This window comes from Podarcis tiliguerta (genome assembly GCF_965153285.1).
Source record: "Podarcis tiliguerta genome assembly, chromosome: 4".
Lineage (NCBI taxonomy): Eukaryota > Metazoa > Chordata > Lepidosauria > Squamata > Lacertidae > Podarcis > Podarcis tiliguerta.
Window position 1 is genome coordinate 71909189 of NC_139537.1, and position 26311 is coordinate 71935499.

The following is a 26311-nucleotide window of genomic DNA, read 5'->3' on the forward strand; positions in this document are numbered from 1 at the left end:
GTAAACGTAAATGGTTTCAAGTTCACCCAGGCTAGTGTTCCCCTGACCTATCGACTTCCACCTCCTGTCCTTCCTTACAACAAGCTTCATTATTCTTTCCCAATACTTTTTTTAAGGGTTGCAAGTTCTTCCTGGTATTTGTGGGTATGTTGTTTCAGAATATAGCAAACCCCCAGCAAGGCAGAGAAAACAGCCCTTGCAGCTCTTCCTCTACAATTTATAGAGGACCCAGAAAGAAAGCAATAATGATGCTGGCTGGAGGGTTCAGTGACGCAGAAACAAAGCAAGGCTATTTTATGCATTACTATTTAGGAGCACAGTTAAGGATTCTTAAAACTGCATGCAAACAAATATAAAGCATGAATGTGACATGTAGGTTTTCAAAAATGCATGCATCCCAGATACAGCCTTTGGGAGAATCAAAATAGGAATGTACGTACCCCTTGTAGCAAATTCAGGCTTGTTGCCATGCAATGAGCGAAGCAGTCTCAAAACCCTTTCAGGTTACTTTTTATTTTATTTCAAATAAAGCCCGTTCATCTGATCAAAGCCCACTGCAATTGTTACAGTTTCTTTATAAACAGCACCCCTATGTTGCTAGTATTCAAAAATTTTAGCTGTGCGTGGATGGCTGAATGAAATCTTAGCATAGGATAGTGGAGCAATGAACTTACTTTCCACTGGCACTCCAGGGAGATGGTACTTGAGCAACTTTAGATGAATTCTGCAGAGGGGGGAAATATATTACAAGTAACTATAGGGTTTGTAATGAGTGCCAACAAGACACAGCGCAGAGGAAAAGGAAGAACATTTTACAGCATAATCCTATACGTTACTCAGAACTAAGTCCAATCACAGAATCATATAGAATTGTAGAATTGCAGGGGGGGGGGCAGACTTCATGTTGGGAAGGGGGAGAACCTCAGTTAGCTAAGTATTTTTATTGATTTACTTAATTGGGGGGGGGGGGGAGCAGCTGCCATGACAATGGCAACCACACATCTCCCTATGATATGCACCTCAAATTTTATTCGCAAATCAAAGTGTTCAGAAAAGTGGCCAGTATTGTTTCCAGTATTCAGGAGCAATAATGCCCACCCCCCCAACATATATTAAGGTTTTCCCAAGACAAGAAAATACCTTGAAATACTCAATAAGTGCTTTTGAATATTTTACAGCATGGTCTCTTTTGAGTCGAAACATTCTCCAATATAGAATTGCCAGGCAACGGTAACTATAAGGAAAGGAGAGAGAGAGAACGTTTCAAAGCTATCACTTCAGTTTTAATCACCAAGCTAGAAAACATTCTAGGATAAGGATTATTTATTAACGCTGACAAAAAATAGTTCGGAAAGGAGACGGAGATAACACAACAGAGCCACCAATGCTTGTGCTGTGTGTGCTTATTTCTTTTGTTCTGCTCTCTTCTCTGGGCAATCAGGAGCTGAAAGTTGTTGAAGCCCTATAGGAAACAAGTCTGCAAAACACGTTTGGACAGAAAAATAAATAAATAAGGGTGCACTTCACAAGCAGTGATTGCACCATCCTATCATCTTCAGGTCTCTGCAAAAACTATCACCTCCTAACACATTTCATCTATTTGTTAAATTCCTTCAGCTCTCTTCATACCCATTCTCTAATAACACTACAGGCTTATCTGAGCCTGGCACAAGCTCCTATTACTCCCTCTACCACCATGGAAGGCGTTGCCTGTTTTACAAAAAAATGGAGACCCGGTTTATCTTCTTTCAATTGCCCTTGTTCAAATGCCGTGATTCATGTTCATAGCCAGATAAGGCAATACTGCAAGTATGTTTATGTAAATGCCCCTTAGATGTCATTCCTGGTCTTTTGTGCCACACCACGACTGTGTAAACCAGAGTCCTAACTGATTTACTCACATATGTTCCTGAGGCTTGTAAATCCTATTAGCGGCACTGGCTCTTGCCATCTGTGGGATCTTAATGTCTCAGGTTATTTTGGCACTTGTCCCTCCCTCCTGCTGCCAGTCAGCTGCCACATCTTGGAGGAACCAAGGAGCTGCTGGACATGAATGAGGATATCAAGAGATGGTAGCATATGTCTCTCAGGTTATTAATCTTAGAATACCCTGAACAAGCACTGTCTGTCTCTCTAGGAGGGAGTTGGAATAAGTGTAAAAGATGTGCTTAATGTGCATAAAATGCTATGTTTGTGCACATTGCACAAACAATGGGATGTGGAGGTTTGTATTTGTAGAATGCCTGTTTTGCAGAGAAATGCAACAAGTACAAAAAGGTGCGTGTGCAGCTAAAGCTGCAACAAGGGGGGTGGAGTATTTCTTTTGGTGTTTATGTTAGTAGTTGATGATTCATCCTTGGGTGTCTTGGGCTCTCTCTGGAAGCTGCTAGCATATTGAAGGAGAAACTTGACTACCTGAATCTCCCTCTGGTCCCAGAGACTGAGCTACTGTAATTCACCGCATAATCATTGCCACTGCACCCCTTTCTTCCGGCCCTAAAATCGGCCCCAAAGCTTTCACCGCATAATCGTCGCAGCAGAAATACAGCAAACTCCTTGTTCAAAACCTGGCCAGGAAACTTGCCTGCTTAGCAGCCAAGGTGCTAAACGCTCAGTGGGGCCTTCGTTTCCGAGCACAACTCAAAGTGTTGGTGCTGACCTTTAAAGCCCTAAACGGCCTTGGTCCTGTATACCTGAAGGAGCGTCTCCACTGAGATCCAGCGCCGAGGGCCTTCTAGCAGTTCCCTCATTGCGAGAAGTAAGGTTAAAGGGAACCAGACAGAGGGCCTTCTCGGTGGTGGCACCCGCCCTGTGGAACACCTCCCATCAGATATCAAGGAAAGAAAAAACTATCTGACTTTTAGAAGACATCTGAAGGCAGCCCTGTTTAGGGAAGTTTTTAATATTTAAAGCTGTATTGTTTTTAACACTCGATTGGAAGCCGCCCAGAGTGGCTGGGGAAACTCAGCCAGATGGGCGGGGTATAAATAATATATTATTATTATTATTATTATTATTATTATTATTATTATTATTATTATTGTTCACCATCAACTGGCCCCAGCTCCACCCTCTGCCCCTCTTGCTGGTGCCACAGGCATGGTGTCGCTGGGCACCTGATCTCCGTTAGTTCACTCTCGCCCCCACTCTCACTTCTTGCTACAATCGACTCAGGCAGCGCCTGGCTGTGCAAGGCCGACACTGCTTGGAGCGAAGTGTCTGTCAAGGTGTGAGGACTGATGTCCACTGTGCGGGGAGGCAGATGGGCAGCCCCGTAATTCATTGCATAGTCATTGCACCCCACATTTTTGGGAAGAAAAATCTGCATTTAAAATGTGACAATCATGCGGTCAATAATATACAGTGGTGCCTCGCAAGACGAAATTAATTCGTTCTGCGAGTCTCTTCGTCTAGCGGTTTTTTCGTCTTGCGAAGCAACCCTATTAGCGGCTTAGCGGATTAGCGCTATTAGCGGTTTAGCGGCTATTAAAGGCTATTAAAGGCTTAAGGGATTAGCGGATTAGCTGCTAAAAGGCTATTAGTAGTTTACAAAAAGGGGGTGGGGAGTGAAAAAAAATCTCAAGACTCGCAAGACATTTTCGTCTTGCGAAGCAAGCCCATAGGGAAATTCGTCCTGTGAAGCGCATCGAAAAACGGAAAACCCTTTCGTCTAGCGGGTTTTCCGTCTTGCGAGGCATTCGTCTTGCGGGGCACCACTGTACTGACAAGTAAGAAAACTGAACTGCATTGCTAGTTGTTGAAGAGCGGTGTGTTGATTTACATTTACAACATTTTTGTAATGTGTTTAAAGACAGTTTGCAGTGAAGCTTTGGAACCTTTGCTTGTGGTGGAGAGGTCTAGATCTAGAAGTCTAGGTCTGTAAATTCTGCTCTAAAAGCCAGTAGCTCGTGATTCATTTATGTTATTTGCTCCGTATTTGCTCTATTTAGACAATCCTTCTGATTGGCTCTAGCAAATTTTACCATTTGCTGGTATTGGACTGTTTTGGCCTGTTCACACTCCTCCTCAAGGATCAGATTCAGAGACTGGAATATTTATTAGATCTATTTCAACAGGCCTAACTGGTTTCAGTACCATGGAACACCTAACATCAGCTTATGCTGGCGCACTAGCTGTGGCTTCTCCTAGGCTTTTTAAGCTGGAGCTAGTGGGACGCGGGTGACGCTGTGGGTTAAACCACAGAGCCTAGGACCCGCTGATCAGAAGGTCGGCAGTTCGAATCCCCGCGACGGGGTGAGCTCCCGTTGCTTGGTCCCAGCTCCTGCCAACCTAGCAGTTCAAAAGCATGTCAAAGTGCAAGTAGATAAATAGGTACCACTCCGGCGGGAAGGTAAATGGCGTTTCTGTGCGCTGCTCTGGTTTGCTAGAAGCAGCTTAGTCATGCTGGCCACATGACCCGGAAGCTGTACGCCGGTTCCCTCGGCCAATAAAGCGAGATGAGTGCCGCAACCCCAGAGTCGGCCACGACTGGACCTAATGGTCAGGGGTCCCTTTACCTTAGTGGAACCACACCCCAACCTCAGCTGATGCCAGCCAACTCAGTTCTCTCCATACAACTCCTTGAGAGGAGGGCCTAACTCCCTCCTGAAAAACCCTTACCTATAGCCAACTGCTTCTCCAGATGGGCCAGGTTTGCATCTGGTGTTTAAGACACTGCCTTTTCCTCCGGCTGGAGACCTGATTGGTCTTGATTTCAGCGGCTGGACTCACCCTGGCTGTAGAAGGCCTTCCTCAGCCTCCTCAGTGGATCTGGGATCCTTGCACCCAGAAGGAGCCTGACTCAGGGCTTGGTCCTCCTCTGATGAGGAGTCCAATACCACAGATACACTTTGCACAAAGATTACGTGTGGGGTAGATTATATCTGGTCCTTATTGAGTATTGGTTCTAACCCCCCACTTTTCAAGGCATTTCCCAGTCATCTTCTAAACCCTGAAAATCAGGGTCTTTTAAAAAAATGAATTTGCAGAACCCTCTCGTCTATTTTAGCTGCACTAAATCTAACGTTCAGGTATGCTTTTGAACAACTCCCCCACCCAATGAAATACTGGAGATACCCTGAATTGGATGCATTTCACATTTTATTTTTCTTGTAAGAACTGCTATGTGACTTTCATCTCCACTAGAGGGTAGCCTCTGCTTAGGAGATGGAATAGGTGGCCCTGGTTATGTGTATAACTGTAGTTCCATGGCATTCTGCCCAGCTTGCTTTGTATGAATCCAGGCAGCACAATAGAATTATAGTCCTGAAGTCATTACTCTCACCCTGTAACCTTCCCAGGTACAGTGAATATGCAAATGAAAGCAACTCATCCACTATGTGGCAAGCCCTGAGTTAGGAGTTGTTATTCAGTGCTGCTAAGAGAGAACCCTCCCTCCACTTTCCCTCTGTTTGACCTTTCTTTTTAATGAGATGCAGTACCCTTTTTGCATTTGGATTAAGTCCCACTTGCTGGTGTGCTGCTGCTAGCTCCATGCAACTGTTTACAATCTCCAGTCTCTCTCACCCCCCCCCCCCCACAAGGTCTCTAAAACAAAATTCCTACCAATTAATTTTCTCCACCAAAGGTGCTTGCTAGCAAAGGAAAATTATGTTACCTTTAAAGCTACATTACTCAACGTAATTTTATCTGGAAGTTTATTTTAAAATAAACTAAGGGAAGCAAAAAACAGAACAAAACAAAAAAAAACTCCTGCAGAGCAGAAGGGCGGAATATCTGTCCGGATCTTGATTTTCAGTATAAATGTTAAGTAGAATTTACATCAACTATGAACCAAAGCATGATAAAATGCACTTTGAAATTATAGGCTGAGAAGCCACCAGAACTTTAAAAACAGTCGCCCTGAGCCAGCTGCAGTTCAGAGCAATCCGTCATGTATATCAGCAGTGGGTGAGCATTTCTATTAAGATGAAAAATGAAGTCCTATCCAGTTCAACAGGGCTCAGATGGAACATTATGCTGAAGGTGTGCATCGAAAGGCGCTTCCATACTGGGCAAAGTGTGCAAAACTGCTTACACATGCAGGTCTCTGTTTCTGGATAGGCCCTGATCCGGCTCTGGTACCTACATATGTAAGAACTAGCAGCCTTGGATGGAGCTGCACATTCCTACCCATATAAACAGAAGCATCCAGAAAATGCAATGAGGGTTGTATAAGCACCGTATGAGCTATGGTTTCCCCAGTAGTGATGTATGGAAGTGGGAGCTGGACCATAAAGAAGGCTGATCGCTAAAGAATTGATGCTTTTGAATTATGGTGCTGGAGGAGACTCTCGAGAATCCCATGGACTGCAAGAAGATCAAACCTATCCATTCTTAAGGAAATCAGCCCTGAGTGCTCACTGGAAGGACAGATCCTGAAGCTGAGGCTCCAATACTTTGGCAACCTCATGAGAAGAGAAGACTCCCTGGAAAAAACCCTGATGTTGGGAAAGATTGAAGGGCACAAGGAGAAGGGGACGACAGAGGATGAGATGGTTGGACAGTGTTCTTGAAGCTATTAACATGAGTTTGACCAAACTGCGGGAGGCAGTGGAAGACAGGAGTGCCTGGTGTGCTCTGGTCTATGGGGTCACGAAGAGTCGGACACGACTAAACGACTAAACAACAACAGGCACTGCTATTCAGAAACAAATGTGCAACCAGACACACCTCTCTATTTAGTGGATCAGAAATATCACATACAGGGGACTGTTTTCATATCGAGAGGCTTCCATTAAGACTGCCATGTAGTGGGACTCTTCTCTCCATCGTCTGGAGAAACTCTTGTATGAATCCTTCCCGCTGGAGAATGGCCACTTGTGGTGAGGGTGTCAGGGTCATTCTGCCCTTTTCCTTAGAGGCCTAGGTAGGCTTGGGGGGAACCTTGCTTCCCAGTAAACAACTTCCTCATGGGAGAGGCTGGTATGTGGAGCAGGACTTAGGTATGCTCATGAGAAATTCTTAAGGTTTTGATTCCTCCCCCCCTCTACCAACTAGGTATGCATTGGTTTGGGCTTGGTTTTCATTTTATTTTATGCATAGTATTAGCTGTAAGGTAAAGGACCCCTGGATGGTTAAGTCCAGTAAAAGGCAACTATGGGGTTGTGGCACTCATCTCACTTTCAGGCTGAGAGAGCTGGCATTTGTCCACAGACAGCTTTCTGGGTCATGTGGTCAACATGACTAAACCACTTCTGGCGCAACGCAACACCATGACGGAAAACAGAAAGCAGTGGTACCTATTTATCTACTTGCACTAGCATGCTTTTGAACTGCTAGGTTGGCAGGAGCTGGGACAGAGCAACGGGAGCTAACCCCATCACAGGGATTTGAACCGCCAACCTTCTGACTGGCAAGCCCAAGACACTCAGTGGTTTAGACCACAGCACCACCTGTGTCCCTGTAGGCTGTATCTTATTTTAGTCTAGCTTTCACTTCAGTTCACATGCTAGTTTAAGAAGTGTTAAGACTAACAGAATATAATATTGCAGTCAAAAGAAAATTTAGGCTGCAATCCTGTACACACGTACCTGGGAGCAAGTCTCACTGAATTCAGTGGGACTTACTTTTGGGTAGACATATACAGGAGCTAATTTGTTCAAGCTGGGAATTTTAATACATGAATATGGGGTGTGGGGAGAATGGGGTGTTGAAGTTGGATGGTATGACACTACACTTAACATTGCCACTTAGAAAATTGAGAGACGTCACAGTCAAGCCTTCAAAGCGAGGGAAAGTTTTTTGTTTTGTTTTTTAAATTCCCTGACCATTGAATATAACTTATATGATTATAAATGGAAGAAGCAGGAACTGAGTCACAGAATAAAGCAAGTCTTTCAAATAAATAGCAATTTACTAACCATAATGTCGTTAACTGTTTTTCTTCTGGAATAGCATTAGGGCCTGAGTGGGGTTTTAGCCTCACAGCGTACCTTCAAAAGAGCAAAAACAAGGACAGTAAATAAGGTCAACATGCATTAATGGCAAAGCATGTTTATAATAAGTGTCCAATAATAATGGAGCTGGGCTGATTTATGGCACTTGATGATTTACAGCACAATTCTGTGTATCATATTGCAGAAAATTCTATGAATTCTTCTCAGAAGCAAGGCCCATTAAATTCAATGGGACTTACTGCTGGCTACCTCTATACCAGATTACAGCCTTAGCATGCCTCTTCTTCTTCTTCTTCTTCTTCTTCTTCTTCTTCTTCTTCTTCTTCTTCTTCCACCATCAATATATTCTACCCTCCTCTTTGAAGTAGCAATTCCTTTCAATGCCACTGGGGCCGTGTGCCTGCCTAGTTTTAGTCCAGCACAACAATGCCTGGTATAGAGGTAGCCAGCACTCTGCACTTCTCTCTGAATTGTCTCCCTCACCAAGCAGGCAGAAAAACACGAGTGTAAGGACACCATGTCTCCTGTTAGTAAAGTCTAAATTTACAGCACCAGTTTAATGCATCTTTGGTGCAACTTCTTTCTGGCAGGGTACAAAATCACATTGAGCGAAGAAATCTCTCTAAAAATCAAAAAGTGCCTGAACAAACTTCATAACCACTATGTACAGTGATTCTTTCCGAGGACAATGTAACTTAGGCAGGATTAGACCTAGCAATTAAAAAGCTTTCTGACAGTGCTATCCTATACGTATCTACTTAGGGGAAGCCCCATTGAATTCAGTGGGGTTTACTGCTAGGTAAGTGTGCACAGGACTGCAATCTTCAGTGATCTTATAGTGAATTGCCACCTTATTACTATTTCACTACTTACAATTGCTGTCCATATTTAGAAGTATTCAGATATATCCATGGCAAAGGATCTAATCAACGGTCAGAATATCCTACTCAATCTTACCTAATAAGTTCAACTGTTTCTGAATACATTGTGTAGGGGGATTTAGATTCCATGGGTCCTTGTTCCATAGCATTTCCACATTCAATAAAGGATAGTGCAGCTTCAGCATAATTTAACGCCTTGCCAAATTTCTCCACCTGAAGACAAGAAACCCAGCAATCACAACAAATGGAGAGCATTATATAAACATCCTAGAGCTGATACAAGTTGAGGCTTTAACTGCACATTGAAATTAAAACCAGGGTTAGTTATGCTTTTAAAATAAAATATTAAGCCTGGGAGAGCAATTGTCCTTAATGGGTTGGGTCATGATTATCTCAAGGAATGTCTCTTCCGAAGTGAGCCTCCCCTCTGCTATAACACCTTTTCAGAAGGTCCTGCACCAGATTCCATCTTCCAGCTATATTAGCTTCCACAAAGAGCAGGACATTTTCAGTTGCCACCCTGATGCTCTGGAATTTTCTTCCAAAAGGACTTCACATGGCTCCACTCCTTCTTGGAGTGGCTGAAGGCCTTCCTCTTTCAGAGAACTTCTGTGAACTGTTTGCTCCTAATCATGGTGCCGTCTACTCTTTGCTGTTTTTAGATATTGCTGCTCTTTTGCTTCTATATGCTTAGCTGTTAGTTAATTAGTTTTCTTTTGTTGTTTTCAAGCATGCACTTCACTATGAAAATGTTATAGATAGCAGCGTAATTTCAAGGTAAATAAATAAAAGTTAAAACAGAACTAAACAAAAGACTGAGAAGAAAAAGGAAATTTAATGGACAGAATTTAAGCAGGGCTAATATATGCACAAGCGCGCGCGCGCACATATATCTCACTTGTGTGCATTTATGTGTTTGTAAAATTGGCAGTATATAGCAAAACAAAACAAAGCCTCCAAATAAAAACAAATAAAAAAACAAATTGAAGCCTCTGCTTTATTCCAATGGATAATTATGAACAAAATGGTTTCATTTAACATTATATAAAAACATCAGACTAGTTAAATTAAAACCTATAATTTTTGTGGAAACCATCTAGTAAAAGGCAATGCTATGTGTTTTGGTTCTGAAGCCATTATCAGCAAGCTACCCTCGCTGACCACTGTTGGAACCTAGGTCCACTGAGATCAACAGTGGATAAGGATTAAGCATAATACAGGTGCATATATTTAATGGGTTGTATCCACTGCTGTCCTTCCAATCACAGGAGGTTATTTGATCCATCAGAGGCTTCTGTGAATAGGAAGGGATGTGATTTTCATAAATTCTCCCTTTCGACCACAGACCCTCCCACCCCATGCTACCTCCTATGCTGCTGCAGAGGGTTCCCCAGTCATCAAGAAGAGATTGAAGAGGGCCCAGTGGGCTGCAGAGAAAAATGAAATTTGCATGCAAACCTACCAACCAACCAACCAACCAACCAAGGCCCTCTTCCGTCTGTTCACAGAAGCCTCCACTGGATCAAAGAGCTTTTTGTGAATGGAAGGACAGTAATGGCTATAATCCTATAAATATAATACTAAAAAATAACTATTCGTTATTTTATTTTGCACAAGATACACACACACACACACACACACACCACTGGATTGTAATGGAGCCCCCAAACTGGTTTACGAAAAGAACAATAAGGTTATCACAACAGTTGAAAACGACGACTTAAAAAAACTAACCATGCATTAAAAACCATATTAAACACATGCCAACGTTCTACATGTCTAGACAGGCTTGCCTACATAGCAAAAACTATAAAAAATAAAAAATGAAATAAAAAGTTTTTTGAAAATGCACGGATACGCCAATAAGACACTTTCTAAACGAAAATTGAAAACTCAAATTTTAATTTATCCAAGAATGTATCAACTAATTAATCTCAGATTTCTTTAAGGCATGCTGAGCTACACACACAACATTCCTTACTAATAAAGCTAGTTATCATCTTTTTCTTTTTCTTTAAATCACCACTACTTAACTTTCCTTGATGAAGAAGTTGCATTACACAGATATTCTGAAATAACGTGTCAAAAACTGACTTGTTCTTACCATCGCATCCGCTTTATGCTTCTTCCTTTTAGCTTCTTGCATAAAGTGTTCCACATTGTGTGGCCTAGAATGCAACACAGCAGAAGTGATTTGAGTTACTAGATTCGTTGAATATTCTTTTTTCCAGCTATATCTGTTTAAAAGAAAAGTCCTTAATGGTTTATTTCAAAAGAAACAAATACATGCTGATAAAATGCATTTCATGCATTCTCAAATTTCGATTGGAGTATCAAACATGACACTATGGAATAAGCCCTAAAAACAACATGTAAGTAAATCTTTAAAGTATTCAATTCTTATTCCTCCTAGGGTTTTAATAGGTTACAAGATTTTATGGTAACTATATCTGTAATGTATTTCTGTTGGTGTTTGTCCTTTGATGCTATGGCCTGTCGGCTACGCAAATAAAGTCTATTACCTTACCCTTACCTTACCTTACTTCAGTGTAAGATGTAAAAAATGTACCTGTGGTTTCCTGACACCATAGAATTTCTAGATTGTAACTAAGAGATCCATAGTTAAATATACAGTACAAGGGAAGTACCCCCCTCCCCCGCTGTAACAACCTGGGCTTCAAAATATGGCACAAAGAAGATGAATGTAAGGGGTGGACAACAAGAAAAACCAGGAGAGGAAGCCACTGTTATGCTGTTTATGGTAAGGAGAAAGGAACAATGCAAATCTCTAGACTGCCAACTGGCAAGCAATCTTACCAGCGGAGGATGGTGGGCTGAGGCAGAGGTGCTTACCTGACCTCCCCGCAGATGGGTCAGTTCTGCTTACTGGGAGGGAGAGTGGGAGGGGCAAGGTGCAGGGAGGTCAGCACTGTGCAAATGCGCTGGCAGGAACATCATAACCACTCCACCAGTGTCTCTGCACAGAGCCAACCTCCCTGCCGCCTTCCCCCCCTGCTCTCCCAATGACTCACCTGCCAGGAGGTCAAGCAAGCATGGCTTCCCCATCTCTCCCAGCCACTATCTTATAGTCCATTTGAGTGTTGGAAATGGCTGCTGGAAATTATGGTAGATGCAAGTGAAGAAAAGTTGGCTGCTTGTCCTATCTACAGCACCAGGAATCCAAGACATTGGTCTAAGAAAAGGCTCAGATAGCCTTCTGGCTGGCAGAAATTGACAGCAGTGTTATCCTTTTCCACCAGGACTGCTGGAATCTGTAGTCCCAATGCCATCTCTGGTGGAAAATACTCCACCGGGGACCTGGCTACCAGCTGCAGAGTGCCTTTACCACCAGCTGTCTCCTTTTTCTGCCCAAAGGGTTTCAAGGGAAATAACTGGGTCCCTGGAATAATGAAAGAGAGAGATGGTGGTGAAGGGTGCTTGTGGTTTAATTCAAGGAGGGTCTGCTCACACAAGCCTGTGAGTAGAGTCCTGTTTGATTTGGACCTACTCATAAGAAACTGAACAGGAAGCGAGCACCCCATTTGATTTCTTGCAATATCCCTTTAGTGGGAAGATAGTAGCTATTAATATGCAAAACAAGCCCAATTCTGTAAACTATTATACCAGATCAGCAGGCCACAGAATGAGGTTTTGAGTCTCCAAAAATGACTGCAGACATTGCCTCTTTAAGGAATAACTGTTAATAGGTTATTTGCTTTAAGAATAATTTCTAGTGTGAACCCTTAAAAGAGCTAATCACAGCAATAATCATAACTTTGCAAAATACGTTTTAAATCAAACAAACAGAAGAGGCCCTTCATTCTTGTGTAGTATAATTAAAAACTTCCCGGGGACAAAAACGTATTGGCTCAAAATGTTTCCAATTAGTATTTATAATTGGTATTATGAACAATGACAGGTCAGACTACACATGTTGAATGATCTCTCCACAAAAAAGCTCTAAAACTTTGTACTCACTTTAACAAGGGCAATCTCCACACAATATCCGAGGTTAATCGAGGCTGAAATTATCAAACAATTTACTGCCTATCCATAAAGAAGTACTTTTAGCTGTATTGCTACCAATTCCTCTAAAACATTGCTCCAAGACAGCAAGGAATAAAGCATTTCTACTACTTGCTATCTTCTACAGACAGTCAGACACATATAAGTTGGTATGGCAGCAGTATTCACTTTGAATTATTCTAAAATAACTGGTTTTAGACTGTCTTGTGTACCAAATGCAATTTGTTATAAATTATGCAGATAGATGGGTAGGGGAATTAAATTCATGCAGCAGGGAGGGGTTTTTTTTGGATATACAAAAGTATTTATTTAAATAAAAATACAAGTATGCAGAGAAACAAATATATCCTGAAGTCAATGCTATGTATTTACTGAGCGCACTGCAGCTTAAATTCTAATATAAAAATTTAATTGTTAGCTTCATTCAAATACTCGCTTTTCTCCCGACATATTTAATTTCACAAAGCTGTTGTGTTTTCTTGTCAATTTACACGGGCCATATCTTATATTTCACTGCAGAATAGAATTTTACAAGGGTTCATTAAAAACACTAATAAAATCTCAATAAACAGCATAAACAAACTTATTTTCAATAAATATGGAGAAATGCACATCCTGACGTTATTTAGAGAGACTCATTAAAACAAACCCCCATCACAGCAGACTATAGTGCATATATTAAAACACAATAAAACTGGTCCTCAGCTGATTCAGGTCATGCCCTGAGTATGGAAGTCTTAGGATGAGTTCACACAGAAGTGTTTAGCACCTGGTGACAAAAGAAAGTATGGTGTCTCCTCACCATAGGCAGGTCTGTTGTATTATCCAATGTTGAATCAAAAACAATGCTTTTCAATGGTGCTAGTCCACATATTCAGTTACGAACCATCAAATTAGCAATACATTTATTAAATGAACAAAAAAAAAATTATGAAGCTAGAGAGCTAGTAATGACAGGCAAGAGCAAACTTTTAATAGAGAAGTGTAGATACTTTTATTAAGCAGAGTATCTGTATATGGCTGTGCTGTGAACCACGCCAGTACCCCACAGTTACTGGGTTACTGGTGAGCTTAGGGTTCAGAATGGAAAGTTCAGAATGGAGATTGAATGGTGGCAGTGGAACTGCTGTAGACAAACAACTGGAGGAGAACTGAGTTTTCTTATTATAGAGAAAGTATGCAATTACCACCTTCCCTTCACAAAAGCAGCAACACTCGCAGCCTGAACATCAGAAATAGAGGGAATGAAACATGAATCTCTAGAGGAAACCCCCCACCTCTACTCACCCATCATTAAAGATAAGCTTTGTTCTTCTACAGTCTTTGTGCATAATAGATACAGGTGACCAGGGCTCCTTTTGGCACTGTGCCTTGCTACAGAGTACAGAATTTTCTGAATTGATGTACATTGCTTTCTGAAGAAATAGTAAAGGAGGCAATCAGAAATCAGTTATAAATCCACTAATTTTTTTCCCTTTTAAAATATTCTTAACTATAAATTAAGCATGCAGCAGATTTTTTGTAATAAAAAGGTTAATTATTTTTATGAAACCTTAAAAAAAATCTGCTGCCTGATTAGTTGGGGCAACTTTTTAACAGATGGCAAGTTTTTTTCCATAGGTTAATAAACACTGCAGTCTAATATGAAAACACATAGGAATGTTTGTTTCACTGAATGAAGAAGAGCGATTTTTAACTGCTCCTTGATTAAGAAGTGGCTTGGATGATTCAAGGGGAAGCTGCTGAACTGGAAAATGGAGAGCAACCTTGTATGCCTTCATCCTCTTGTGCATAGGCTTGGGCTGCACATGCATAATTATGCACACAACATTGCTGCTAATCTTGCTATTCAAATGTGTGCTTATTTTACAGATTTATACATCGGCTTTTCATTTCAAGTCAAAACACCCCAAATGGCTAAACAACAACAAGGATTACGCAGAATCACATTTTAAAAAACAGCAATAAAATACACAGATAACTAGCGGATAGAAATTAACAAAAATGAATGTGACGGAAGCACTAAGTTAAGCAACTCATAAGGCCAAAGGCTTGCTATTGCAACAAGTTTTTAGGTTGCACGGCATCAGAACACTAGGAAGGAGCCAGCTGCATTTTGCTTGCACACTCTGCACTGCCACTGAGAAGGCTCTCTCACACCGTCCCAAATACGGCCATACCTCAGACAGAAATGAGACTCACGGACCAAAAGTAGATGGGCAGGTTTCTAAAGCAACAGATGCTCTTATTATGGTAAATACGTTGTTGTCAAAACTTACATTGAAATCTCCTTGGTGCAAGTGGGATCGAATCTCATTCTTGTGTTTTTTTATTGAGGATATGGAAGATAATAGGTTGCCACCCTGAGGCTTGCTAGAAGAAGTTAGATCATCACCAGAGAATTTGTGCTTAGATGCATCAGAGATGGGTGAAACAGGCGATCGAAGCATTTTCTCATTTTTATTTATTGGTGTTGCCAAGCTGGAAATGGAAATTACAGTAATGGATGGGTCACAAATGCCGCTTGGGAGGAAATAAACATTTTATATATTATGAACACTACCAGTTTCAGATTACTGGAAGGATGAACTCTGCTGACCAATGTTTCATCTGGAAACAACTTTTGCAGCATGAGGAGCAAAGCTCTAGATCGTTGTTCTCTTTTATTCTAGAAGCAAACTACAATTCGGTGGTTAGTATCTGTCAGGGAACTGCCATCAGTGCCGGAGGGAGAGAGCAAAATCCAGAGGGATTCCAGAGAGCGTCCCGGGATTGGGAGAGGCAGCCCATCTTCTGGGGAAGAGAATCAGCGTAGCACCAGTGGAGAAGGGGGGCAGATGGGGGAAGCGGCGAGGCGGTCCCATGACTCCTTGCCGGGGACCAGCGGGGAGAGTAGAGGTCCTCCGCTGCCTACGCCCTCCTTGCGCAGAAGGCTTTCGCGCAGAGAGAGTAGGAGAAGACTAGGCGTCAAAGAGCTTCTTTGCTGGAAGAAGTTTAAGAAACGCCCACTGACGGATTCTGCCAGCGATTGAGACAGCCACGGGTGAGTGGCTGTCCGGACAGAAAAGGTTCACTCAGGCAACCCAGCCAGGTGTTTGCATCGGCTTACGCACGAGCAACCCCTAGAACCATTACAGTATCTATCCAAGTACTTATAACAGAAATGAAGAGTTGCTAGATATTGTTTTAAAAAATGGTTGGAAAATAAGATGAAGCTTTTAAGAGTAGGTTTAGGTTATGGAGTACAATTTTGCAATCACAGGTGACACTTCATAAGTCAGGCTGATAAACCTCATGTTGGCTGAAACGGAGAAATGTGCTTCTAAGTGGCTGAAATTTCTCTGAACTTGCTGACCAGGTTCTGATAGTGCTGTTAACTTAATTTGATTCAGGGTTTGAGGAGAGCGAAATATAGGCTCATGGAGCTGGTAAAGAGCAAAAAGCCAAAAGAGCACAAAGAAGGAAATTGATAAATATGGACTACAATGCTCTAAGTGCAGCTTTCTCCACAAAATCAAACCATTCCGGCATTCTGCAGTATGCTGTTACTTATTCCTCCTAGAGCAAAGTTCAACAGACAATAATTTTTATCATTTGTTTCTGTTTAACAGCCACATTGTGGCCTAGACATTCTGACCCAGAGTAACATTATTTAGTGGCAGAACCAAAAGACCAGAACACAAGTGTTCGACATTAATATTGGGTTAGGAATAGAGAAATCAGTTTATTTCCTGTCTGTGCCTTAAAAATAAAAAATCGGCACAACATTTCACACATAAATGCTCATTTAAATATGTATTTTTAAAAGCTGAGGGCTTTCTATCATTTTATTTATAAGAAAATGGTTAAGACTGGAATCCTGTACCCATTTACCTAGGAGTAACCCCCACTGAACTTGGTGAGACCTACTTTGAAGTGAAGATTCATTGCGCTGTAAGAGCTACTGCTGTATAATGGTTAAGGCAGGAGTAGTGATGCCGTGTCCTACAAACCTTGTTGAACTACAGCTCCTATCAGTCCCAGCCTGCATGGACAATAGTGGAGGGTACCATGTGAGCTACACCTGCATTAGTGTGTTAGACTAGGACTGGGATAGAATACCTGCTAAGTCATGATGCAATCTGCATGGCCTTAGGCCAGTTGCTCTCTTTCAGCCTAACCTATCCCACAGGGTAATTGTGAGGTTAAAATGAGGGTGAGGAGGGACTAGGTGCACCACCCTGAGCTCCACGAAGGAGGTGTGACATAAAAGGGCATAAATTAAGTACTGGTTTTTTAAAAGTTGAGAGCAAGGAGCATTTCATAGAATCATAGAACTGTAGACTTGGAAGGGCTCCCAAGGCTCATCCTTCGGTAACACAATGTGATGATAGCACTGCTGCAGGTGAGGCAGCCATACTGAAGCTCTTTGTGCTCCTCACAAAAAGTGCACATTTACAAGAGGAGGGAAAGTGCATATTAAAATCATTGCATTTTAAACTAGCAGCAGAGCACTGTTTCAGAAGCACGGTTTTACCTTTTACACATGTCCACATTGGAGTAGGCTAAATGCTGGGTGATAACCTATAAAAAAGGCTTCTAAATTATGAAGCATGGTGCTACCAGATTTTAAAGACTAATAAGATAAATTAATGAACAGAGAGAGGACCTGCTAAATTAACTTAGAACACTAAAACAGTGCTATAAAACGAAGTATATTTTGCCCCATATTTTTTCCTGACTAGATTAAGCACATATTGTGCTCTATTGCATCTATAAAGAGGTAAGAAATACCCATAAAACATAATAGTCTAGCTGGAAGACAACATGGCAGGGTAAGATTGTGGACTGAACAGTCTGCTAGCTCTGAGTTTATAATATGGTTTTTCATTTCTGTAACGTTCTGGATTTTTAAAAAATTTTTTAAGGCTTTAATTTTCGAGATAGTGAACTTCAAATTACATCATCTGTACAAGCAAAATATCTATTAAGTAGTGTTTTTCCCCCAAATCCCTCAAGGAACTATCTCTGTTATGGGGAAAATCCCTTTCCCCATCACAGAAGAAATATTTTTCATTGAGAAATGCAAATCTTCCCCCTTCCTTGCACATCATTTGAGATAAGCGCAGTCCTAATTGTACAAGTCATGCAGTATCGCAGCTGAGTTAACTGTTCCCTAATGGCCACAACACCACTTGTGACAGCAAACACAATTCTCTAGCGCCATGCCAGCGTCATTTTGTCACCTTTCTCTTAATTTACACACAATATGGACAGAGGCACCTAGACACTGGCATATACTGATGACATCAACACAAGCAGCCTGTGCAAATGCCTGTCTGCCTTAGGGAGGAACAGGCCACAGAGGAACCAACAGGCCCTGCAATGAATTCCCATAAATAAGCCCCAAGAAGCCCAATCCCTAATAGAAGTATATCAACATATGAATCTACCTTAGATTAGAGTCAGGCCACTGGATCACTCAGCCCAGTACTATCTGTTTCAAAGTGACTGTCCTAGGTGTCGGGCAGAAATGTTTCCCATCACCTGCTATTTTTAGCTGGAGAAGTTGGGACTATCTGCATGCATATAAAGTGCTCTACTGTTGAGCGATGGCCACTTCCCACATAAATTTGCCACTGAATAATTCTGGTTCTCTTGTAGCACCAGTGTGAACTGCAACTTCAACCATACTAAAAAGGTTCACAATAGATCATTTAAATCGACATCAACAGGAATCCAGCGACATTCGAATAGCAGTCTCAGGTGATGAGTGCCACTGACAGAGGCGTAGTATGTGTGTGGAAATGCCAGGGGGGTTGTGGCCCTGGGTACACAATTTTTGAGGGGGTGCAAACCAGGCACCCCCACACAGGCAACCTCAGCGGAGCCCAACCTGGTGCTCCTCTCCGCCTGCCAAGAGCCAGCTAGTCAAGCTCCCCCTGAACAGGTAGGCAGGCGGTTCAGTGTGGCCCTGCTCTGCTTGGTTGCACGGGCTAGGCTGGCATCACTATACCGCAGCCACTGACAATCAAGATGAAGGTATCAGCATGCCACACCTCTAGAAATGGTTTTAAATGATTGCATCTTGTCCTACCCTGAAGGTTCAAACCAAGTGGCAGTTTTAAATAATCAGTTTAACTTGCCCCCTTTTCTGCTGCACATATTTACAATGCTAAGATTTTTTCATGTGCCATAACAATAAATAAATATTTTGAACGAAATCCAGTAATTGTAAGTAGAAGTTAACACATTTTGACAGTAAATTGCAGCAATATGCAAAATCATTTCCCTTTAGATACCAAGTATCATTTACACTGAATTTTAAAAGACCGAATCTCATCTAACACAAGAAACACATACCTGTTTTTAATCATATTGCAATTATTTGGTGCAGAAACAACTTGGGCCGAAGGAAGTAAATGTGAAGAGCACTCTTGCTCAGTGTGAATCTTCTTGCTCTCCCTGTTTTCTTCCTCATTTTCATACTAAGGGAAGAAAAGGGTCCATCATATATCGAATTGTGCAGGTAATAGTATAGATGTTGAATATTACTATTTATTAAACACTGTAGTGCTTACAAATTTTGTATTTTGGTAGGATGGATGCATGCATATGTGTGTGTGTGTGTACATATATTAAGTATTAAGCCATGTCAGTTATTCAAAATTAGGAACATAACAACTCCTTCTGTGTCAACATTTGTTTATTTATATTAGTTAAAGGGCACATTGTTTACTTTCTATAGTGCACCTTGACATTGACTCCTGTCAAACTGGAGCTCCTCTGACCTTAGCGCCATTTCACTCTGCCTCATTCCTGCCCCAATGAGTGTGGCATCACTGCTCCCCAACACATAAGAGAGACTCAGAAACACCAACTCAAAGACTACCGCCCAATATCATTACTTAATGTGGATTACAAAATTTTTGCAGATATTCTGGCTAGAAGATTCAAGAAGGTTTTAATAGAGGAGATTCATAAGGACCAAGCAGGCTTTCTCCCAGGAAGACATTTATCAGATAATGTAAGGAATATAATAGACATTCTGGAATTTTTACAAGAAAAAATAAATACTAAGGCGGTTCTAATATTTGTGGATGCGGAGAAGGCCTTCGATAATATTTCTTGGAGTTTTATGAAGAAAAATCTCCAAAGTATGGGGGTAGGTCAGGAATTTGAAAATGGTATAGGTGCAATCTATTCTGAACAAAAAGCTAAGTTAATTGTAAACAGTGTAATCACTGAGGAGTTCAGAATAGAGAAAGGTACGCGACAAGGTTGCCCAATTTCTCCTTTGCTGTTTATATCAGTCCTGGAGGTGTTGCTGAATATGATTAGAAAGGACCAATTGGTCAGAGGGATTCAGGTCGGAGCTAAACAATATAAATTAAGAGCATTTGCAGATGACCTAGTTCTGACATTACAGGAGCCAGAATCCAGTGTGAAAAGAGCCTTAGAACTGATCCAAGAGTTTGGTCGACTGGCAGGGTTTAAATTGAACAAAACAAAAACCAAAGTTTTGACAAAGAATCTAACAGAAATTGAGAAAGAAAGATTTCAGAATGAGACAGGATTGGCAGTAGTGAAAAAAGTGAAATATTTGGGTATTACTATGACTGCGAAAAATGGAAATTTATATAAAGACAATTATGAGAAAAGTTGGTCGGAGATAAAGAAAGATCTAGATATATGGTCTAATTTGAAACTCTCCTTAATGGGTCGTATTGCTGTGATAAAGATGAATGTATTGCCAAGAATGTTGTTTTTGTTTCAGACACTGCAAATTATAGATAAGATTGATTGTTTCAAGAGGTGGCAAAGAGATATATCCAGATTTGTCTGGCAGGGCAAAAAGCCAAGGATAAAATTTAAAATATTGACCGACGCAAAAGAAAGAGGGGGCTTTGCCCTGCCAGACCTGAAACTTTATTATGAGGCGGCAGCCTTTTGTTGGTTAAAAGAATGGCTACTTCTTGAAAACACTGACATGTTGGATCTAGAAGGATTTAACAATGTTTTTGGTTGGCATGCATATCTATGGTATGACAAGGTTAAAGTGCATAGAATGTTTAAAATCCACATTGTTAGGAATGCATTGTTTAAAGTTTGGATGAGGTATAAAGACTTGCTTGAAACCAAGACCCCAAGGTGGTTGTCCCCAATGGAAGCAAAAGCACTAAAAAAGCTCAATATGGAGGCAAACTGGCCAAAATATTGGGAGATTTTAGAACAAGATGGAGACAAATTGAAACTACAGAGTTTTGATAAATTAAAAAGTAAAGTCCGAGATTGGCTCCATTATCATCAAATAATGGAAGCATTTAAAATGGATAGAAAAATTGGCTTCCAGGTGGAAAAATCAAAATTGGAGACAGAATTGTTAGAACCCAAAACTAAGATTTTGTCAAGAATGTATAACTTGCTACTAAAATGGAATACACAGGATGAGGAAGTGAAATCAGTGATGATTAAATGGGCACAAGACTTGGGCCATAATATAATGTTTGCTGACTGGGAACGGTTATGGACCACCGGTATAAAATTTACGGCATCTAATGCCCTAAGAGAGAATGTAATGAAAATGATATATAGGTGGTACATGACACCAGTCAAGCTTGCGAAAATTTACCATTTGCCCGATAATAAGTGTTGGAAATGTAAAGAAGTTGAAGGCACATTCTTTCACCTTTGGTGGACGTGCCCTAAGATTAAGGCATTCTGGGAGATGATTTATAATGAGCTGAAAAAAGTGTTTAAATACACATTTTCGAAGAAGCCAGAAGCCTTTCTCCTGGGCATGGTTGGCCAACAGGTGCACAAGAAAGATAGGATTTTCTTTATGTATGCTACAGCAGCAGCAAGAATACTTATTGCACAGTATTGGAAGACAGAAGAATTACCCACTCTGGAAGAATGGCAGATGAAAGTCATCGACTACATGGAATCAGCAGAAATGACCGGCAGGATTAGAGACCAGGGAGAAGAGACGGTGAGGGAAGATTGGAGGAAATTTAAAGACTATTTACAGAAATACTGCAAGATAACGAACATTTGAAGATATCGGACTGAAGGTGACTGGTTTTTAGCAAGAAAGGTGAACAGAAAAAGATCTAAAATCTAGACTGAAGGAAATATAATTATGGGATATGGATTTAAGATGATGAGAAATTTAAATTATGATAGAGGGAAAGAATTTGCAGACAGAACATTTGATTTGGAATACAGAGTAGGGAGGTTGGGGGAAGTCGCAGAAACAAGTAAATGCAAGGTCATTATGAAGATAAAAAGGGTATTTTTTTTTTTAATTTTCTCTATTTTTATTGTTTATTACTGTTGTTTTTGTGTTTTATGTTTGTGTATTTTTTCTGTGTTATGTGTTGTTTATGTTGTTCTTTATTGTTTATGTAAAACTTAATAAATATTTATAAAAAAAAAAAAAAAAACACATAACAAATCACCAGTGCATATAGGACTTTTGGGGAAAATCAGGTATATATGTGATAAATGTTGGGGTCCTGTTGGCAGGGGGACCTGACTAAGCCCAACACTGCTGCCAGCCTCCCCTTCCCCTCCTAGCAAGCGGGAGCAACACTGTCCTAGAGAAGGTGGGTACATGGCGCTACCCCAATAAGCTGGGTGATCCTGATCAGATGGGTACTCTAACTTTAGGGTCAAGTTAGAAATTAACTGTATGCTAAACAGAAATGTGTAAGGGACTCGGGTGGCGCTGTGGGTTAAACCACAGAGCCTAGGGCTTGCCGGTCAGAAGGTTGGCGGTTTGAATCCCCACGACGGGGAGAGCTCCCGTTGCTCAGTCCCTGCTCCTGCCAACCTAGCAGTTTGAAGGCACGTCAAAGTGCAAGTAGATAAATAGGTACCACTCTGGCGGGAAGGTAAACGGCGTTTCCGTGCGCTGCTCTGGTTCGCCAGAAGCAGCTTAGTCATGCTGGCCACATGACCCGGAAGCTGTACGCCGACTCCCTCGGCCAATAAAGCGAGATGAGTGCCGCAACCCCAGAGTCAGCCACGACTGGACCTAATGATCAGGGGTCCCTTTACCTTTAAACAGAAATGTAGGCCTCATCTGCATTCCTTTTTTTTAAAGATTCTAATCTCTTTATAGCTTTCAAAGTTCTTAGGGGATCATTTAGGGGTTTCTCCTAAAATATATGGAATCTTATTTGCATTTGCAGAGAGAGACAGGAATGGATGAATCCGTCAATTTCTCTTACTCTCTCATTTTTCCAACCTTAACTTCAGTTTACCCCATGCCTGCTTCAGTTTGCTGCTTTTTTTTTTAAAGGTCCCACAAAGTTTATACACATTTTGAGGCATTTTCCTCCTAATATGCACTTTTTTTGCAAGCAATTTTTGTACAATGTTTTCACTAATATGTTATTTTCTGTGCACAGTTACTCATGATATGTACTTTTTTAAAAAACCTGGCTTAAGAACTGCATTGCAGAATTTGGAGGAGGACGAATTTCAAAGGACAGCTGTGCTTCAGATCACATTTTGGTTTTGAAATATGGTAGGTTTGCAAAATGTGAACTGACTAAATTTCACCTCCACCACCCCTGGATATGCTGTGAGCCACTATAATGACTGAAGGATAAGGGCTGTAGACCCAATGCTACAGCTGTGTTGGCACAACAGACTTCCATGAATGCAATGGAATGTCCTCTCTTGTCCCTTCTATCCCCCTCTCCCCATCAAAATCACCTCCAGAGGGTTGGAGCCGACTGTGAGAATGAGGGGGTGAGGGGAAGAGAAGGAAATGAATTTCCTGTTGTCCAGGTAGAACTCTGCTCACATAGCACTGGATACAACCCAGGAAACTTATACAGTGGTACCTCAGGTTACATACGCTTCAGGTTACAGACTCCACTAACCCAGAAATAGTGCTTCAGGTTAAGAACTTTGCTTCAGGATGAGAACAGAAATCATGCTCCGGTGGCGCGGCAGCAACAGAAGACCCCATTAGCTAAAGTGGTGCTTCAGGTTAAGAACAGTTTCAGGTTAAGTACAGACCTCTGAACGAATTAAGTACTTAACCTGAGGTACCACTGTACAGGCATACACTTTAGATGCAACCAAGCACTTCCCTTTAGCTCTTTAAAAATTAAAAACAAATCTAAGGAGCCTACCTTGCGTTTCCTTCTAGATTTGGGGATGACCTTTTCTGCTGGCAGATCAGTAACAATGTTGTGCTGCATACTGATTGCTTCTTTAACTCCAGCATTAATTTGCAGTGGCTCCTCAGGTAAGTGCTGTGGAATTCTGGTCAAAAGAGTCAAATCAATTTTGACCCAAAGTGCTTTCACTTCGTCTGTGTCTTTCAGGGGAGATAGGAGCTCGTTCCGACCGAATGGAACCAGGGTGTAAAACTGCTCTTCCAGTTCCTTTGCTATATCGTTACTAGTCCTGGTGTTAACTGAACCAAAGGCACTGCAACTGCTGTTCGCTTTGTTGGTATTATTACTCCCAGGGTCCTTCAGCTTCTGGTCACTTCCAGCTGATGCTGAGGTCACTGTCTGAGGCTTATGTAAAGGGTAATCCTCTTGTTCCGACTGAGAATCTGTATCTGAGGACGTTGAAGACGAAGAATCTGTCTCAATAAATTCCTTGGATTTGGGTGCTGTTTTACCTGACCCCCTTGTACGTCTCTTTTCACAGGCAGCACGTGTTTCCTTTCTGTGCTCAACTTTGTTGTTGCAAGGCCTGGTTTTAGGTTGTTCACATGTGCTATTATTTTCCAAATGTACTTGGTTCAAGTCAAGATCGTCAGCTGCATGGCCGTTTAAGATATCACCACCAGAGGTCCTCTCTGTCCTTCTCGGCTGTTTTTTGCAGGCTGTCCTCCTCAGAGGACCACTATCTCCAGAAATGGCAGCAGCCGAAGGAGGCGATTTCTGCTTCCCTCCTTTATGCCCCGGGGCTTTGTTAGCTGTCCTAGGCCTCAGGTCCTCCTTGCTGGGATTCTTAACCTCTTTATCTCTGAGACCGGTTTGGCAAATGGGAGGTAAATGTTCACAGTCTTGCCCTTCATCTTTCCCTTTGCTGTAACACTGGAAGAGCTCCAGTCCGTTTTGGTTCAGAATAGGTGCTTTGTGTGAAGTAACCTTATTTAACCATTTATCCAGCTGCCACTTGTTTGACGATGGCTGTTCAGGCTAGGAAAATAAAGTTTGAAACTCCAAACATTTCATAACACTCCAGCTTATACAGTAGAGAGAGACTTTACAGTGCTTTTATACTCTTAAGGAACTGGTTATTCTTCTCATGGCCAGCAAATAAAAATATTCTTTAACTAAAAAGTGTGGCTATTCTATTATCATAATAGAATATCCATCAGTTCATTTCCCACAGTGGCACTCAGATTTCTCAATCACTCACAAGCAAAACATGATGGGGATGGTCTCCTGGCTTGAATACCAGCATCTAATATTCACAAGTGCACTCCCTTTGTACATGGAGATTCCATGTACAGAGAACTACCCTTCATAAGTTTGTCCAGAACTGACTCAGGCTCCTCTCAGAATAGAAAAGGGAGGAAACCATTTGAAAGACAACATGTACAGTTAATGACTTTTATTAGTATAGCGTAGGCATTGATTAATGGTGTTCCTCTGCTACCAACAGAAACAAATGACCTTAGAAACAAGCATGAACCACTGAATTCAGGCGGAGTTGCAAGGCTGAACAGATGTTACTCTTCAATCTTATTCAGAAACAAGAACACAAAGCCCCATCCAAAGGAAGTATTCCTGTGTTTACTGTGAATATTTAACAACTATTTTTTAAAATCTCTTTTAACAGCACAATCCCACAGTGCCTATTCAGAAATGGCCCCCACTGAGTTCAATGGAACTTGCTTCCCAGGAAAGTGTTCAGAGCAAGGTGTGTTTTCCAGGTTTTCTGGACAAAAACTAAAACAGGGATATTGGGAGCTGTAGTTCAGTGGTGTCCGGAGTGCACCTTGTTGGTGTATAGGAATACAGTGTAAATATATTATTCTATCCCAGCTATTATCTGCTGTTTGCTTTGCTGGTATTGCTACTTGCTTTTCATTTTTTTTTCTAAATGGCCTTAAGGTCATTCATAAAAGGCAGTATATAAATGTTTTAGATGAATGAATAAAACTGAGGTTTAGAAGCTGCAAGTGTACTAGGAACAGTGGTGTAGTGGACTAGGAACATGGGGGAGTGGTCCTTTAGTCACAGGAGTGAAACGCTACAGGAGTGGTGTTTGCCAATGTTGTAAGCTTGGGGGTGTGTGTGCTTGAAATATAGGATATATTGCATTCATACTTCATATAGGACATACAGCTAAACATGCACAGTGCTCAGCCATGCCCTGAAATTTGCATAAAAGCATATGCATTCCTTTATTTTAGTCTCATAGGCTTAGTGGCTGTGTTTCCAACAGGGCTGAAAAGGATTTTTTAATAGTGTTTTATTCACAATTCCTCAACTGCACAAAACGCCACACTTAAGGCATGGGGAAGTCACCCACCAAGATGCC

The 26311-nt window shown here is 41.4% G+C and overlaps 1 protein-coding gene and 1 long non-coding RNA gene across 9 annotated transcripts in view; both read right to left on the minus strand.

Moving 5' to 3' along the window:
• AFF3 (ALF transcription elongation factor 3) overlaps positions 1 to 26311 on the minus strand; it is a 228518-nt gene that overhangs the window by 3473 nt on the left and 198734 nt on the right. For all 8 annotated transcript variants that reach the window (XM_083437609.1, XM_083437607.1, XM_083437608.1 and 5 more), the window contains 9 exons: positions 23935 to 24960; positions 19148 to 19272; positions 15085 to 15286; positions 14093 to 14220; positions 10884 to 10947; positions 8856 to 8992; positions 7863 to 7934; positions 1141 to 1234; positions 675 to 724 (listed from right to left, as the gene is read on the minus strand). In XM_083437609.1, coding sequence (XP_083293735.1) covers positions 675 to 724; positions 1141 to 1234; positions 7863 to 7934; positions 8856 to 8992; positions 10884 to 10947; positions 14093 to 14220; positions 15085 to 15286; positions 19148 to 19272; positions 23935 to 24960 — 1898 coding nt within the window. The remainder of the gene's footprint in view (positions 1 to 674; positions 725 to 1140; positions 1235 to 7862; positions 7935 to 8855; positions 8993 to 10883; positions 10948 to 14092; positions 14221 to 15084; positions 15287 to 19147; positions 19273 to 23934; positions 24961 to 26311) is intronic.
• LOC310676395 lies at positions 11008 to 12751 on the minus strand. Its single transcript, XR_014510531.1, has 2 exons — positions 11323 to 12751; positions 11008 to 11185 (listed from the first exon to the last, which is right to left on the minus strand). It is a non-coding gene; the product is annotated as an uncharacterized lncRNA (long non-coding RNA).